The sequence below is a fragment of the Nerophis ophidion genome, linkage group LG15 (genome assembly GCF_033978795.1).
Source record: "Nerophis ophidion isolate RoL-2023_Sa linkage group LG15, RoL_Noph_v1.0, whole genome shotgun sequence".
Classification (NCBI taxonomy): Eukaryota; Metazoa; Chordata; class Actinopteri; order Syngnathiformes; family Syngnathidae; genus Nerophis; species Nerophis ophidion.
Genome location: NC_084625.1, coordinates 43,153,323 through 43,171,728, shown reverse-complemented (window position 1 = coordinate 43,171,728; position 18,406 = coordinate 43,153,323). Strand labels below are relative to the sequence as shown.

Here is an 18,406-nt window from a genome sequence, read left to right as displayed (position 1 = left end):
TCCTAAAAAGGGGATATAACGGCCCCCAGACACATTTTTTTCTCTGAATTTCGCCCCCAAATCAAAATAAAAGCTTAGTGATGTATCAGATTGTAGGTGGGTTTTTTTTTTAGCCTTCGCATTCATATTTTCCTGGTTTTTTTTGCGTTTCTGTTGCGTTTCGCTTGATTGTAAAACATGTCGATCGAGAGGGGGTGTGACATTCATATGTTGTCAATATTCAGTGTTTTACTCTTAATAGTTAATATTGTAAATCCCACATTCTTTATTTTTATGTACATTCTTGGTGTCTCATTCAGTAAAAAAAATTAAAATTCCATTCCGTGTAAGGCGGTCTGTCATAACGTTTTTTGCATTCAGTCAAATATTATTGTGAGGTTTTGTATTAGTGTTCCTAAAACTAGATGTACTGGCCCTCAGACACATTTTTTTATCTAAATTTGGCCCCCGAGTCAGAATAAAAGCTTATTGCTATATCAGATTGTAGGTGGGGATTTTTTTACCCTTCACGTTCCTATTTTGCTGATTCTTTTGCGTTTTTGTTGCGTTTCGCTTGATTGTAAAACATGTTGATGGAGAGGGGGTGTGACGTTCATTTGTTGTCAATATTCAGTGTTTTACCGTTCATAGTTAAGATTGTAAATCCCACTTTCTTTAATTTCATGTACATTCTGGGTGTCCCATTCAGTAAAAATGTTTAAAATTCCATTCCGTTTAACGCGGTCATTTTTAGTATTCAATCAGACATTATTGTGAGGTTTTGTATTAGTGTTCCTAAAAATAAGATATACCGGCCCACCGACACATCAAAATAAAAGCTTAGTTATATATCAGATTGTAGGTGGTTTTTTTACCTTTCATGTTACTGTTTCGCTGTTTTTTTGCGTTTTTGTTGTGTTTCGCTTGATTGTAAAACATGTCGATCCAGAGGGGGTGTGACATTCATATGTTGTCAATATTCAGTGTTTTATTCTTAATAGTTAATATCGTAAATCCCACATTCTTTATTTTCATATACATTCTGGGTGTCCCATTCAGTAAAAAAATGTAAAATTCCATTCCGTGTAAGGCGGTCTGTCATAACGTTTTTAGCATTCAATCAGACGTTATTGTGAGGTTTTGTATTAGTGTTCCTTAAAATCAGATTTATCGGCCCACCGACACATTTTTTTCTCTAAATTTGGCCCCCACCAGTCAAGTTAAAAGCTTAGTGATATATCACATTGTAGGTTGTTTTTTTTTACCCTTCGCGTTCGTGTTTTGCTGTTTTTTTGCGTTTTTGTTGTGTTTCGCTATATTGTAATATAGGTCGATCGAGAGGGTGTGTGACGTTCAAATGTTGTCAATATTCAGTGTTTTATCCTTCATAGTTAATATTGTGAATCCCACATTTTTTATTTTCATGTACATTCTGGGTGTCTCATTCAGTAAAAAAAAAAAAAAAAATTCCATTCCGTTATTTTTGAGGTGGTTTGTCATAACGTTTTTAGCACTCAATCAGACATTATTGTGAGGGTTTGTATTAGTGTCCCTAAAAATAGATGGACCGGCCCACAGACACATTTTTTTCTCTAAATTTGGCCCCCGAGTCAAAATAATTGCCCAGGCCTGCTCTAGAGAGATCTTCTCTATGAATAAATTGTTACCATCTTAGGGTGAATGAAGTGGTTTTCTGTGAAAAAAACTGCTGTTTTTATTGAGAACAAGCACTAGGTTTGTTGCCTACTGGTGCACGGAATGATACAGCTTGGCGATTCCTTGGTGAGTCCAGTCCTTGCCCAGCTGTGGCAGTATTTGACCAAACACGTCCGATCTGCAATGGGAAAAAGTCATGACCAGAAGTTTGTACAACTGAGGAAAAACAGGGCGACAAGGAAGCGACTCGTACTTAGTGATGGTGCCGTCGATGTCGGAGATGACGACCTTGTCGTCCCAGTTCCACAGGTAGATGGTTCCTTCACAGCGACACGTGCCCTGGTACTGAGTGGTGATGCTGAAGGCGATGTCATTAGGCCCCTCCCTCAGCTTCAGACCCTCCTGCAGGACAGTCACATGTTTGAAGCGAGTTTAAGGTGCGGACCTTTAAATGTCTCACTATCTGCTCCGATGACAGTCGGAGGGACTTCTTGTAGGCCGGGCAGGGGGCGGGGCCTTCCGTCTGCACGCGCTCACTTAACGCATAAGCGGCTTTCAACTCTTTGTTGTCGTCGTCGCTGGACCACTCAGGTGTTCTTTGTCTGAAGAAACATCTGATTGTAATACCATTTTCAGTCAAAAGAGGGCAGCACTCAATTCAGCTCTTAGCCCTTTTTCCAAAGCAAGCACGTTCTCTTAGTTGGGGGATTGGGGCGGGGTTGAGGTTGAAGGGGCTTGGTGGTAGCGGAGGGTGTACATTGTAGCGTCCCGGAAGAGTTAGTGCTGCAAAGGATTCTGGGTATTTGTTCTGTTGAGTTTATGTTGTGTTACAGTGCGAATGTTCTCCCGGAATATGTTTGTCATTCTTGTTTGGTGTGGGTTCACAGTGTGGCGCATATTTGTAACAGTGTTAAAGGCCTACTGAAACCCACTACTACCGACCATGCAGTCTGATAGTTTATATATCAATGATGAAATCTTAACATCGCAACACATGCCAATACGGTCGGGGTTAGTTTACTAAATTGCAATTTTAAATTTCGCGCCGAAGTATCCTGCTGAAACGTCACGGTATGATGACGCGTGCGAGTGACGTCACGTATTGTAGAGGACATTTTGTTCCAGCACCGTTCCCAGCTATAAGTCGTCTGTTTTCATTGCATAATTCCACAGTATTCTGGACGTCTGTGTTGCTGATCTTTTGCAATTTGTTCAATGAATAATGGAGACGTCAAAGAAGAAAGCATACGTTTTTGTTAACAGATTAAAGGTTTTTAATGGTAATGCAATAATGCAGGGGTGTCAAACTCAAATACAGAGTGAGCCAAAATTTTAAACGGAACAAAGCCGCGGGCCAAGGTTGAACAAATTAACCTTTTAATAGGGACCCACACAAGTTTTGCATTAAATATTGACCAATCAAGGCTTGTATAACTTTAGTGACATGCAAAATCCAGTTTCAAATAATAATAATAATAATTAAAAAAATATCAATGGCATATCAAATAAAATTTAAATAAAAATGTAATGCCTTTTTTTCTATTTGCAATCTTCTGAGGTAAATATACATTTTTTTCCACAGGCTAATAATAAATTTGAAAATAAAATAACAATAATGAATGAACCAAACATTCAAGCCTTGAAGTAGCAAGAGAAAATGCATGAATAAAACGTTAATTATTGGTCAGTTTGCTGGAAGTTTCCCGGAAGAGTTAGTGCTGCAAGGGGGCCGGGTATTTGTTCTGTTGTATTACGGTGCGTATGTTCACCCGAAATGTGTTTGTCATTCTTGTTTGCTGTGGGTTCACAGTGTGGCGCATATTAGTTACAGTACTAAAGTTGTTTATACGGCCACCCTCAGTGTGACCTGTATGGCTGTTGACCAACTATGCTTGCATTCACTTGTGTGTGTGTGTGTGTGTGTGTGTGTGTGTGTGTGTGTGTGTGTGTGTGTGTGTGTGTGTGTGTGTGTGTGTGTGTGTGTAAAAGCCACAAATGTTATGTAACAAGCTGTTACTATGGAGAAAAAGCGGACGTGACGACAGGTTGTAGAGAACACTAAAGACAGTGCCTTAAATGCACGCCCCCAATATAGTTGTCCAGGTGGAAATCGGTAGAAATTTGGGAAAATGGTTGCCCCGGGAGATTTTCTGGGGGGGCACTGAACTTCAGGAGTCCACCAAGAAAATTAGGAGGGTTGGCAAGTATGAGTATTAGCGGGGATTGCGGTGTTACAGCGGCACCGACGCTGTATAACACCGGCGGACCAGCTCTAATGCTAAATTGATATTGCCTCAAGGGCCAAATTAAATTACACGGCGGGCCAGATTTGGCCTGCGGGCCAGAGTTTGACACCCTTGCAATAATGTTTAACAAATATAGAGTCCTTTCTTTCATGAAGACAAGAATATAAGTTGGAGTATTACCTGATTCAGATGACTTGCATTGATTGGAATCCGACAGAAGTGCGGATAACGTCGGCATTTTCAAATGGAGGAGAACAAAAGTCCTCCTTTCTGTCCAATACCACATGAAAGTGGTTGGTTTTTGGCATCTTATTTGTCCAGCTTCCATACTCCTTTTTATACACTTTACAAGAAATCCATTAGCTCCGTAGCTGGCTAGGTTGTGCACGCCAGCTTTCTGAGACTCTTATTTTGTTAGCACAGGCAAGAGGAAGCAGCGCTTTTATTGTGAAGATAGGAACTGTGCAGTCGGTTTCTAGAGCTTTGACAGCAGGTACGGCGCGAATGTGTTGAAATAAAAAGTGTTTCTCGCCTTCCTGTCTATCACTTTTCCTTAATAGTGAGCTCGTAGCAGCCAGTGTCATCTCGCAAGACCCCCAGGTGTCTTGAATGTCAATCAAGTGATGAAAGTGACATCTTGGTGAAGATTGATGATCGCTAATTTTTCGGTCTATTTTTTTAAATGCTTGGCTGGCGATCGACTAACACATCCTCCGCGATCGACCGGTTGCTCGCGATCGACGTAATGGGCACCCCTGCTCTAGCGGGTGACTTTTCAAATGAGGCTACATATTAGCAATAATGCTACTTTTGTAGCAACGCTTTTGCCGCATTCTTGACAAATTACGGTTGTCTGTTCGACATCTTCCCGCTTGAAGCCAAACCACCGCCTGACGATGGACCCCCTGCTGTTTTTCTTGGGAATTAATTCTTCCTTCATTTGTTACCAGATTGGCACCTTCGTTCTCTCGTATTACCACTCGCACCACAGCTAACGTTACCCATGCCGCTACCTTGTATACGTATGTGACGTATGTAAGAAGGTGCGCTTGTTTGAACTCTCTGTGAGAAGGACAGACAGGAAAGAGTGAGAAACGCATGTAGTGTAATGCCCGCAGCTAAAAGCAACTGCGTGAGAACGTATACTCAAATATCACGATATAGTCATTTTCTCTATCGCACAGAGACAAACCCGCAATATATCGATATATCGCCCAGCCCTTTTTCTTCATATATTAGTATTTTTGCCCAAGTAGCGTTGATAAGCTCCTCCTACATAAACTGTTTAAAGGCCTACTAAAATGAGATTTTCTTATTCAAACGGAGAAAGCAGGTCCATTCTATGTGTCATACTTAATCATTTTGCGATATTGCCATATTTTTGCTGAAAGGATTCAGTAGAGAACATCGACGATAAAGTTTGCAACTTTTGGTCGCTAATAGAAAAGCCTTGCCTTTACCGGAAGTAGCAGACGATGCGCGCGTGACGTCACGGGTTGTAGAGCTCCTCACATCCTCACATTGTTTACAATCATAGCCACCAGCAGCTAGAGCGATTCGGACATAAAAAACGACAATTTCCCCATTAATTTGAGCGAGGATGAAAGATTTGTGGATGAGAATATTGATGGTGAAGGACTATCCATCCATCTTCTAGCGCTTATCCGAGGTCGGGTCGCGGGGGCAGCAGCCTAAGCAGGGAAGCCCAGACTTCCCTCTCCCCAGCCACTTTGTCTAGCTCTTCCCAGGGGATCCCGAGGCGTTCCCAGGCCAGCCGGCAGACATAGTCTTCCCAACGTGTCCTGGGTCTTCCCCGTGGCCTCCTACCGGTTGGACGTGCCCTAAACACCTCCCTAGGGAGGCGTCCGGGTGGCATCCTGACCAGATGCCCGAGCCACCTCATCTGGCTCCTCTCGATGTGGAGGAGCAGCGGCTTTACTTTGAGCTCCTCTCGGATGGCAGAGCTTCTCACCCCATCTCTAAGGGAAACTCATTTCGGACGCTTGTCCCCGTGATCAGATCCTTTCGGTCATGACCCAAAGCTCATGACCATAGGTGAGGATGGGAACGTTGATCAACTGGTAAATTGAAAGCTTTGCCTTAAAAAAAAATGGAAAAAAGGCGATTGCAGTGGCAGCGATTCAGATGTTATTAGACACATTTACTAGGATAATTCTGGAAAATCCCTTATCTGCCTATTGTGTTGCTAGTGTTTTAGTGAGATTATATAGTACCTGAAAGTCAGAAGGGTGTGGCCAGGGGTGTAGTGACCGCCAGTGTCTCCGTGGGAGGAGGTAATAGTCGCCGCAGCAGCTGCAGGAGGACGCTGGCTCCGCTCATAACTACGGTAAGAGCCAACTTATTATTACAATTTTCTCATCGAAAACCTGCCGGTTGACATGTGGTCGGGATCCATGTTCGCTTGACCGCTCTGTTCCATAATAAAGTTTCACCTTTGGGAATTTTAAACAAGGAAACACCGGCTGTGTTTGTGTGGCTAAAGGCTAAAAGCTTCCCACCTCCATCTTTCTACTTTGACTTCTCCATTATTAATTGAACAAATTGCAAAAGCTTCAGCGACACAGATGTCCAGAATACTGTGTAATTATGCGATTAAAGCAGACTACTTATAGCTTGGATCGGGCTGGAAAAAAATGTCCGCTAGTACAACCCGAGACGTCAAACGCATGCGTCACCGCAACGTTTTCAACACGACACTTAGCGGGAAATTTCAAATTGCAATTTAGTAAACTAAAAAGGCCGTATTGGCATGTGTTGCAATGTTAATATTTCATCATTGATATATAAACTATCAGACTGCGTGGTCGGTAGTAGTGGGTTTCAGTAGGCCTTTAATTGATTCCTTTGATGGTCCTTTTATTCATCCGTGGTACATTTTTTTGACACCTATCCGTGGAGCATAAGTGACTCACTGTGTTGTCGGACTGGTGTTACGGTCCGGGCTCTCCCGTGCCGGCTTTGTCTCTGTTGACGACTAACACAAACAAACAAAGAAGCCATGTCCTGCTTGACAGTGCACAACGGTGGAGGACCGCTACCTGCTTCCCGCTGCTCCTCCTCCAGAACCACCATCGAGCAGACTTCCTGGGCATCCTGTCCTTCACCCAGGCTTCTTCTGTGGCCTGCGGTGGTTCCAGCATTTACTAACGCGGACGACGCAGCAGTCGGCATCAGTCAATGATACCTTTGGGAGGTTCTTCTGAAAAGCCTGCATGCTGAGGACGAGCGGCGCTGCCAGGGTCCAGTTGTAGTATCTGAGAAAGAACGAGCTCATTTTCACCGCCTCACTTTTCTGATGACGAATGCTCACCTGTGTCCAATCCGGACCACCAAATTGGGATTGTCAATAATCGCTGGGTTTGCTGCAAATTCGTGATAGGTGATGATGTGATCCATGAATCTTTCTGCAACATTAAGGAAAGACTCGCTATTGAGTGTGTTAATGTGTGTTAGCAATATGCTAAAAGACTTCTTACCGTTGTCGATTTCTGAATTGTCACTCATCCCGCCGCAGAGCGACAGCGTGACATCAGGCAGATCGGTGGCAGAATCAGACAGACACTCTGTGCCGCTGTCCGCGGCACCGCTGCCTGTCGACTGTGGCGACTGGGAGCCCGACTGGGAGCCCATTTCCACCCAGTGCTTTGGAACCTGCTCAGACTCACTGACACACAATCCCACACTTTTATTGGGCAATCTCTTATTGATCATATCACAGTTTGGGGACGGCGTGGCGCAGTGGGAGAGTGGCCGTGCGCAACCCGAGGGTCCCTGGTTCAAATCCCACCTAGTACCAACCTCGTCACGTCCGTTGTGTCCTGAGCAAGACACTTCACCCTTGCTCCTGATGGGTGCTGGTTGGCGCCTTGCATGGCAGCTCCCTCCATCAGTGTGTGAATGTGTGTGTGAATGGGTAAATGTGGAAGTAGTGTCAAAGCGCTTTGAGTACCTTGAAGGTAGAAAAGCGCTATACAAGTACAACCCATTTATCATTTATTTATATCTTATCATTATTGTTATTTATTAGTATTATCATTCTATTATTTCTATTATTTTTAGATATGTATTATCTGTATTATTAGCATCAGTTATTTTGTTATTATTGTGTCATAATTTTTTATCTTTTTTTTATTTTTAGTTATTTGTTAACATAATCCATCCATCCATTTTCTACCGCTTATTCCCTTTTGGGGTTGCGGGGGGTGCTGGCGCCTATCTCAGTTAATTATTTTCATTATTATATATACCGTATTTTTCGGACTATAAGTCACAGTTTTTTTCATAGTTTGGCCAGGGGTGCGACTTATACTCGGGAGCGACTTATGTGTGAAATTATTAACACATTACCGTAAAATATCAAATAATATTATTTAGCTCATTCACGTAAGAGACTCGACGTATAAGATTTCATCGGATTTAGCGTTTAGGAGTAGGGTTGGGTATCGAGTATCGATTGGAACTGGGACTAACTTTCCGATTCTCCCGGAATCGTTCAAAAGTTTAAATTTCGATTCCTAGTTTCGATACCCAGTCCGCCGACCGGAAAAAAAGAATAAGTCCGCCGACCGGAAGAAGAAGCCGCTGAACACCAACGAAGAAGCGCCCACCGCCAGAAGTGTTAGCACAGCCGAGCATATGTAGCCGAGCGAGTCAGTCAAGCATGGATAGCGGGCGTCGGCAGTCGAAAGTGTGGCTTCATTTTACTAAAAAAAATGAAATATCTGCGAAATGTAACACGTGCGACAGGACTGTTTCTTGCTCAGGAGGGTGCACGTCAAACATGATGAAGCACCTCCGAGTTCATGGAGTACAAATTATTGCGTGTCCCGTCTTCGACACGCTCCGCCGACCGTCCTCCTCTGCCTCTTCCTCTGGCTCCGGCTCCGACGCCCAGCCTGGCACCTCGGTGACTGCACTGCAGTCCGAATCCGGTAAGTAAAACAATATATATGCAATAAATAATGTGTTTTGCGCCAACGTTGAGGCAGCTGACAAATTAGCCCGCGTATTTTTTCATAAGACAATTTACAACCTGCTAGCCAGGTTCCGCATTGTGCTCAGCGTACTCCGTTCACCGTAGCGGCAATGGGGAAGATGTCGGTGCCACAGACGGAAGAGTGCCACAGAAAGGTCACTGCACACATAGTCAAAAGACTGCATCCCTTTTCAGAGGTGGAATCTCCAACATTTAGGTTAGTTAAGCAATAACGTTAGAGCTAAGCTAATTGATACTGGGCTAAACAGTAACAGCAACATTACATGTTTGTTTGTGTTTGCAGGGATATGGTGAAAACTCTCAACCCAAAATACATACCACCTTCCAGGGACTACTTGGCAAACACAATTTCTGGTACAAGAAGAATCGGGATAGAGAATCGTCAGGAATCGGAATTGAAACAAAGAATCGGAATCGTTCGAATTCAAACGATACTCAACCCTATTTAGGAGTGACAGATTGTTTGGTAAACATATAGCATGTTCTATATGTTATAGTTATTTGAATGACTCTTACCCTAATATGTTACGTTAACATACCAGGCACCTTCTCAGTTGGTTATTTATGCCTCATATAACGTACACTTATTCAGCCTGTTGTTCACTATTCTTTATTTATTTTAAATTGCCTTTCAAATGTCTATTCTTGGTGTTGGGTCTTATCAATTCAATTTCCCCAACAAATGTTGGGGAAATTTACCCATCAGTTCACCCTTGCTCCTGATGGGTCCTGGTGAGCGCCTTGCATGGCAGCTCCCGCCGTCAGTGTGTGAATGGGCGAATGTGGAAATACTGTCCAAGCGCTTTGGGCTCCTTAAAAAGGGGTAGAAAAGCGCTATACAAGTACAACCCATTTACCATACATGCCTACAGTTTTAGAAAGGCACTATATCATCAACATTTTTATAATGATTGTGATTATTATCATTAAGATGGCTTTTGTTATCACTATTATGATTATAGTTTATATTATCATTGTTTTATTTTATGATCTTCATTATTATCCTTATTAGTTTGTGAATGTGAGTGTGAATGTTGTCTGTCTATCTGTGTTGGCCCTGCGATGAGGTGGCGACTTGTCCAGGGTGTACCCCGCCTTCCGCCCGATTGTAACTGAGATAGGCACCAGCGCCCCCCGCGACCACGAAAGGGAATAAGCGGTAGAAAATGTATGTATGTATGTACCATCATCGTCATGGTTTGAAATTATTATTTTATTTTATCAGGATTATTCTACATTTTATTGTCATTATGTTTATGGTTGTTATTATGATTGCTTTATTATAATCATTATTACATCACAGTATTATGTTAATAATTTTTACTACTTTTATCATTATTAACATTATGATTTCTCTGTTTATTATTGATATTATCATTATCATAATTATTAACTTAATGGTTTTGATTATTATTCTCAGTGTTATTATTATTATAATAATGATGAGAATTATTATTATTAGCATTGTTATAAGGATTATTATCATTATTATGATTAATAGTGGTTAGAGTGTCCGCCCTGAGTTCGGTAGGTTGTGAGTTCAAACCCCGGCCGAGTCATACCAAAGACTATGAAATGGGACCCATTACCTCCCTACTTGGCACTCAGCATCAAGGGTTGGAATTTGGGATTAAATCACCAAAAAGATTTCCGGGCCCACTGCTCCCCTCACCTCCCAGGGGGTGATCAAGGGTGATGGGTCGAATGCAGAGAATAATTTCGCCACACCTAGTGTGTGTGTGTGACAATCATTGGTACTTTAACTTTAACTTAAACAACTGTATGTCTGTGAGGTTCCAGTACTTGAATAGTAAGAAAGAAATTAATCAAACGTTGCTGATGGTACCTTTTGGGGAAGTACAGAGCAGCAACATCGGGCTCGAGCACATTCAGGTCATCCAGGTAAATATCTTCCGGGCCCTGATGTTGACTCCTCTTCTTTACACCTTGTTAAAACAGAAACAACTCAAGAGCTCTAAACGTCATTGGAAATAACCGCAAAGTTCAAACGTACTCTTTCTTTTGACCGCGGCGTCTGCGGACTTGGTTGAGGTTCTGTCTGAATCTCGGCTGTCCCTGCGGCCGGGTGGAGAAGACGTCCACCTGGTCTTGCGTCCGTTTTTCTCCCAGAGGTTGAAATGAGCTGTGCATGGCTGGGGCGAAAAGATTGAAAGTTCTGGCCCGAGCTGAGGTGTGGAGGTGTCCTGAGATGATGTGGCATTGCGTGGTTCGGGTCTAACGATGTCCGACGATTCTGCTCGCTTGCCCTTCTGAGACACATGGCTGGAGATGACTCTGAAATGTGTGCTGTCTGATGGGGTGATGGTCAGAACTTCTGGCTCGGACCTCTCCTTTTTGCTGACCTGCTTGCAGAAAAAAAGATGTGTTTGGAACACCATCGTCCATCCCTCTTCCACTTATCTGAGGTCAAGTTGAAAGACCAGCAGCCTAAGCAGAGTAGTCCAGACTTCCCTCTCCCCAGCTACTTCATCCAGGGAACCCTGATCCTGGTAGTCTCTCCAACGGGACTTGAATCTTCACCAAGGGCTCTTTCCAGTCGAATGTGCCCTTAACACCTCGTCAGGTAGGTATCTGGTGGGCATACTGACTAGATGCCTGAGGCACCTAAACTGGCTCCTCTAAATGTGAAGGATGGGTGGCGTTACGACAAAGATTTTCACCTTAGCATTTTCCCTTAAAGGAGGAAACTAATTTCATCCGCTTGTACCTATGATCTTGTCTTTTCGGTCACTACACAAAGCGCATGACCGTAGTTGAGGTTTAGAACATAAATCGTCCGGTAAATTGAACGCTTTACCTTCTGGCCATGACAGACACCTTTGCCGATCCTACGATCTATTCTTCCTTCATTTGTGAACAAAAATCCAAGTTACTTAAACTCCATCTCAAAGATGGCACTTGACCTTTTACCAGCCAAGAACTATGGACTTGGACTTTCAGGCACTGGGAACTTACAGTAAGACCCTAAAGTCTATTGTCCAGACTACAGAGTCTATGCTCCAACCTTCCCAATGGGTCCCATTGAGCATCGTTTCATGCATTGTAATACATGAAAACAGTGCAAGTGAATCCTCTCACCATTTTTACCCTCTTAGATTGTGGAAACTCGCCCCAGGTCCACTGCATGTGTGACTCGTTCCTGAGCATACTTTCCGTGGGCTTCACCATCAGCTCAGAGTCGCTGCTAGGCAATGTGGCCTCGGACGTCTCCCTGCAGGTAACAAAAAAGATAAAAGCAACAAAACAATCTCTTTCTTTCGCAGCATGTTGGAATCTATGAACAAAAGTACAAGGACCCCTGCGGGAAGTCAAACATGAAGACGTGTATGTGCTGAAATCTCATCCAAGCATTGATAGACTTGATTTGCACGCTGAAAAGAGGTGCTTCGCCAAGCTTAGAATTGTTCAAAATGTCTCGAAGAATGTAGATTCAGGGACAATTAAGACTAACTAAGGCAGGGGTATCCAAAGTCCGGCCGGCAGCTAATCGTTTACCAGCCCGCCACACATTCTGCAAAAATTGCTAAATTGATGGTATTGCAAAAAAAAAAAAAAAGATTTTAAAAAAGTGGAATGAGGTGAAATCTAATGAGAAAAATCGGCAATGTTGACACAAAGCTGCCATGCAGGCAGTTTTTTTCCCTATTGTCTTTATTTTCTTTTTTTTTTTACATTGCTCAAAAAAAAAAAAAAGGACAACATAATCTGTTATAATGAATTATTACTTAGAAATTATCACTTTAAAATGTTTTATGTGGAAAAAATATTGCATATGTTGTGTGGTTGCCATATAAAAACATCAACGTTTTGACAAAAGAGCATAAAACAAACAAAATAATAGTTCAAATTTAAAATCGACAGATATTTCGGAAGTTGTTCTTGAAATTTAACTGTTAAAAGTTAAAAAAAAATAAGAAGAAGAATGCATCACCTTATGAGTGGGGAACCTTTCGGATCTCAAATATATTTAGTAGGATTTTACTTAACTTTCCACTGTGATTACAAAAAACATATTAAAAATTTAAAATCAATGGTGTCCTGCATTATTGATTTTTGAGGGCTTTAATTACTAAATAAAGGAACTCTCCTGAAGAAATCAATAAAGTACAATCTATATATCTATCTATCTAAATACTGCATATTTCAGTTTTACTGTAAAAAAAAAAAGTTGTCTTTGACAGAAAAGGCATAAAACCTTATTTGTTTTACTTTATATCAACCTCAAGTTGATTTAGAGATTTACTGTAAGCATTAAATCAAAAATAATAATAATTTGACTTATTTTTAATATTTTAATGACTGAGACCCTCTCTGCTCCCCAGGAGCCCTAAGGATTAAAAAAAAAATCCATATGTTTTGTTATGGTTTGAAAATGAAAAATATTTAAATGGCCCCCGCATCCTTAAATTTTTCCGGTGGAAAAAGTTTGGACTAAGGCCCCTCAGCAAATGAATACAGATGTCCATGTCACTCACCACTCGGAACAGGGAGCCCAGTCCCCGTCAGAAAACGGGTAGCTGTCCCACTCAAGGGCAGCGAATGAGGAATGTCCACAGTTGTTCGGTTTGTCTTTCATCATTGAACTCGAGCAGGACCTGAAAAAAACAACCAAAATCAACCAAATTCAGTAGCAGGAACATCAAGCTGTGTGACTCACCAGTGGAAGTTGTTCTCCTCATCTGAACTAAGCCCGCAGAGTTTCAGCTTGCTTCCTTCTGGCAGGTTTTTCTGCTCCTTGCGGGTGGCAGCTTTGTGCTTCCTCCTTCTCCTCTTCCTCTTCTTCCCCCACACATTCGGGCGAGGTTGCTCTTCCAGAACCTTCAGACACGGACCGCTCTCTGTTGTTGTTCCACTACTTCCGGTTTCTTGGATTTTCACGGGAACGTCGTCCGCGTGAATGGGCGAGGTCGCCAGGCGCGCAGGGACTACCTCCTGTATGGATTAAAAGGATCTGTAGAAAGGCTTTGAGAGAAAGTTTCACTTATTTTTCTTGGGATGAGTGCCATACGTGGTCTTGTTCGGTCTCCTGGACAAAAAAAGCCTCACCGTTGTCTCCAAGTTTCATTTGCAACTCCACCGGTTCTCCATTAATTTCGATGTCGATCTGCAGAATCACATTCATTGTGGTTTTGTTTTATTGTGTCCATCCATCCATCCATCATCTTCCGCTTATCCGAGGTTGGGTCGCGGGGGCAGCAGCCTAAGCAGGGAAGCCCAGACTTCCCTATCTCCAGCCACTTCGTCTAGCTCTTCCCGGGGGATCCCGAGGCGTTCCCAGGTCAGCCGGGAGACATAGTCTTCCCAACGTGTCCTGGGTCTTCCCCGTGGCCTCCTACCAGCTGGACGTGCCCTAAACACCTCCCTAGGGAGGCGTTCGGGTGGCATCCTGACCAGATGCCCGAACCACCTCATCTGGCTCCTCTCGGTGTGGAGGAGCAGCGGCTTTACTTTGAGTTCCTCCCGGATGGCAGAGCTTCTCACCCTATCTCTAAGGGAGAGCCCCGCCACACGGCGGAGGAAACTAATTTCGGCCGCTTGTACCCGTGATCTTATCCTTTCGGTCATGACCCAAAGCTCATGACCATAGGTGAGGATGGAAACGTAGATCGACCGGTAAATTGAGAGCTTTGCCTTCCGGCTCAGCTCCTTCTTCACCACAACGGATCGATACAACGTCCGCATTACTGAAGACGCCGCACCGATCCGCCTGTCGATCTCATGATCCACTCTTCCCCCACTCGTGAACAAGACTCCTAGGTACTTGAACTCCTCCACTTGGGGCAGGGTCTCCTCCCCAACCCGGAGATGGCACTCCACCCTTTTCCGGGCGAGAACCATGGACTCGGACTTGGAGGTGCTGATTCTCATTCCGGTCGCTTCACACTCTGCTGCGAACCGATCCAGTGAGAGCTGAAGATCCCGGTCAGATGAAGCCATCAGGACTACATCATCTGCAAAAAGCAGAGACCTAATCCCGTGGCCACCAAACCGGATCCCCTCTACGCCTTGGCTGCGCCTAGAAATTCTGTCCATAAAAGTTATGAACAGAATCGGTGACAAAGGACAGCCTTGGCGGAGTCCAACCCTCATTGGAAACGTGTCCGACTTACTGCCAGCAATGCGCACCAAGCTCTGACACTGATCGTACAGGGAGCGGACTGCCACAATAAGACAGTCCGGTACCCCATACTCTCTGAGCACTCCCCACAGGACTCCCCGAGGGACACGGTCGAATGCCTTCTCCAAGTCCACAAAGCACATGTAGACTGGTTGGGCAAACTCCCATGCACCCTCAAGAACCCTGCCGAGAGTATAGAGCTGGTCCACAGTTCCACGACCAGGACGAAAACCACACTGTTCCTCCTGAATCCGAGGTTCGACTATCCGCCGAAGCCTCCTCTCCAGTACACCTGAATAAACCTTACCGGGAAGGCTGAGGAGTGTGATCCCACGATAGTTGGAACACACCCTCCGGTCCCCCTTCTTAAAGAGAGGGACCACCACCCCGGTCTGCCAATCCAGAGGTACCGCCCCCGATGTCCACGCGATGCTGCAGAGTCTTGTCAACCAAGACAGCCCCACAGCATCCAGAGCCTTAAGGAACTCCGGGCGGATCTCATCCACCCCTGGGGCCTTGCCGCCGAGGAGCTTTTTAACTACCTCAGCGACCTCAGCCCCAGAAATAGGAGAGTCCACTACAGCTTCCCCAGGCACCGCTTCCTCAAAGGAAGACGTGTTGGTGGGATTGAGGAGGTCTTCGAAGTATTCCCTCCACCGATCCACAACATCCACAGTCGAAGTCAGCAGAACACCATCAGCACCATACAGGGTGTTGATGGTGCACTGCTTCCCCTTCCTGAGGCGGCGTATGGTGGTCCAGAATCGCTTCGAAGCCGTCCGGAAGTCGTTTTCCATGGCTTCCCCGAACTCTTCCCATGTCCGAGTTTCTGCCTCCGCGACCGCTAAAGCTGCACACCGCTTGGCCCGTCGGTACCCGTCCACTGCCTCCGGAGTCCTATGAGCCAAAAGAACCCGATAGGACTCCTTCTTCAGCTTGACGGCATCCCTCACTGCTGGTGTCCACCAACGGGTTCTGGGATTTCCGCCACGACAGGCACCAACAACCTTGCGGCCACAGCTCCAATCAGCCGCCTCGACAATAGAGGTTCGGAACATGGTCCACTCGGACTCAATGTCCCGCACCTCCCTCGTGACATGTTCAAAGTTCTCCTGGAGGTGTGAATTGAAACTCTCTCCGACAGGAGCCTCTGCCAGACGTTCCCAGCAGACCCTCACAATGCGTTTGGGCCCGCCATAAAAACATTTTACGTAACCATTTATAACTTACAGTTCCTCTTTCAAACTCACTTAGTTAGGACTTTTGTGCTTTGTTGTTTCTTTACTTATGGTGGTACCGAGTTCCATTGCCACTTTACTGTTCACTTACTACGGTCTCAGTGCATAATGGATCTTATTTGTATTATCGTTATTCCCCCAGTGTATTGCAGTGTATGTTTTTAGTTAGTTTGCTCATTGCAGTTATCCTGTTTATTATGAATGACTTCCCCTTTAAACCAAAAGTACACTGAACAAAAAATATAAACACAAAACTTTGGTTTTTGCTTCCATTTGTCATGGTTTGAACTCAAAGATCTAAAACTTTTACTACATACACAAAATACCTATTCCTGTCAAATATTTTTCCTGTGCAGATGTTTGTTAGTGAGCACTTCTTCTTTGCCATTTTAACCCATGCCGCCTCACAGGTGTGACATATCAAGATGCTGATTAAACAGCATGATTATTGCACAGGTGTGCCTCAGGCTGCCCACAATAAAAAAACACTGTAATGTGCAGTTTTATCACACAGCACAGAGTATGCAAGTCTCTGATGTTGCAAGTTTTGAAGGAGCTTTGAGTTGGCATGGTAACTGCAGGAATGTCCACCAGAGCTGTTGCCCATGAATTGAAATTTTATTTCTCTATCATAAGCCATACACAAGTACATAGGCTTTTCAGAGAAAATTTACCTGGGGGCCACTGAACGCAGAGTCTGGGTGAGGCTGGGCCGCGAGAAAATATTTCTTTAAAAAAATGTTGCATACTCCCCAGCATGTCTAGCTGTGTAATGACATTTCAAATTGTATCCCTTGTACACTGCTACTTTCTCTTTGCAAATAAGACACATCGGGGTGCCCCTGTGCTCAACAAAGAAATATTCCATCCCTCCACTTTTTCTGGAATTGTCTTTGCACATCACTAACCCTTCTCTGCACTGCAGGCTTTGAAAAATACATTTTTGGGGTTGTGGAATACACAGTATTTGTATTTATCCGACGCACGGAGAATAACGTTATTTCCGCAATGTGTGTCGTTCCGCTTTTCCTCCCTACAGCAACACGGCAGTCGGCGGGTAATTGCCGGGAAAGTACCGGGATAGCGAGCGCAAAAAAGTGACTGCTCCCGAAGTGTTATCCGGCGTCATATAGAAATATATATGTAGTGTTCCTTGTCTGAGGCAATGCAAATTAAACAATAAAACAAACAAAAAACAGTTTGAATTGGTCCAGGTATTTGGGGACTGTAATTACTGACAGACTGCAGCCAGGCATGTAAGAAAAACCCTCGTCTCCATGGCAACGTCTCTGTCGCTTTCACTCATTTGCCGCTTTTCCACTAATGCAGATGTAGGCAACCCAGAACGTTGAAATATCCATTTTGAACCCAAATAACACAACGCTGTCCCGCACCATTCATATAAAACTTGCGGGCCGGGCTAACATTAAACTTTCATATCAAGGTGGGGCCGCAAAATGACGTCTTGCGGGCCACAATTGGCCCGCGTGTCTGAGACCCCTGTTGTAAAGAGAAATAGAAAACGTGACTTATCAAGTTGAAACTGCATACATTTTTGAAATATACTTCAACCAACTCCACGGAAATTCACTTAGCATGGAAGTCTGCAATGTAACCCCTGCGATAATCGAGGAAATGCTGCACCTCATTTATATTTGGTGATTGCCAAAATGTTGCCCCAGTTTTCATATACTCGCTTGGTTATCTTTATTGTGCGGCCAAACGTTGAGCGTATCACTCAATGGAATTGAGTGCCCAACAAAGAATCTCGCAAGTTGGTGTTTTTTATTTTACTACCGTAAAATAATACGTATTTCCCATTGTATACTTGCTTGGTTATCTTTATCGTGCGGCCAAACATTGAGTGTATCATTCATTGGATTTGAGTGCCCAACAAAGAATCTCGCAAGTTGGTGTTTTTTATTTTACTACTGTAAAATAATACATGTTTCCCATTGTTTTCTGCATTTAAAACTAATTATTCTTGAACAATTGTATTGGGTTCCTATTCTTTTATTGTCTGGAACACATTCATTGGATTTACATTTTTTTTATCGGGTAATTTACTTCTGGTTTTTGTACGATTCCAATTTTGCCAAAAAAGATGAACGAAAACCGAGTACTGTAACTG

At 43.8% G+C, this 18,406-nt stretch overlaps 1 protein-coding gene across 2 annotated transcripts in view; it reads right to left on the bottom strand.

Annotated features, from left to right (window-relative positions):
• LOC133569674 (phosphatidate phosphatase LPIN2-like) overlaps nucleotides 1-18,406 on the bottom strand; it is a 44,189-nt gene that overhangs the window by 24,965 nt on the left and 818 nt on the right. Inside the window, exons 2-15 of one of the 2 annotated variants that reach the window (XM_061922186.1) lie at nucleotides 13,928-14,023; nucleotides 13,577-13,851; nucleotides 13,395-13,514; nucleotides 11,998-12,130; nucleotides 10,913-11,261; nucleotides 10,745-10,844; nucleotides 7,379-7,566; nucleotides 7,213-7,306; nucleotides 7,087-7,156; nucleotides 6,941-7,024; nucleotides 6,815-6,876; nucleotides 2,096-2,237; nucleotides 1,889-2,037; nucleotides 1,727-1,813 (exon numbers count right to left, since the gene is read on the bottom strand). In XM_061922186.1, the coding sequence (XP_061778170.1) occupies nucleotides 1,727-1,813; nucleotides 1,889-2,037; nucleotides 2,096-2,237; nucleotides 6,815-6,876; nucleotides 6,941-7,024; nucleotides 7,087-7,156; nucleotides 7,213-7,306; nucleotides 7,379-7,566; nucleotides 10,745-10,844; nucleotides 10,913-11,261; nucleotides 11,998-12,130; nucleotides 13,395-13,514; nucleotides 13,577-13,851; nucleotides 13,928-14,023 (1,949 nt within the window). The remainder of the gene's footprint in view (nucleotides 1-1,726; nucleotides 1,814-1,888; nucleotides 2,038-2,095; nucleotides 2,238-6,814; nucleotides 6,877-6,940; nucleotides 7,025-7,086; nucleotides 7,157-7,212; nucleotides 7,307-7,378; nucleotides 7,567-10,744; nucleotides 10,845-10,912; nucleotides 11,262-11,997; nucleotides 12,131-13,394; nucleotides 13,515-13,576; nucleotides 13,852-13,927; nucleotides 14,024-18,406) is intronic. The other variant, XM_061922187.1, reaches the window with a different exon arrangement.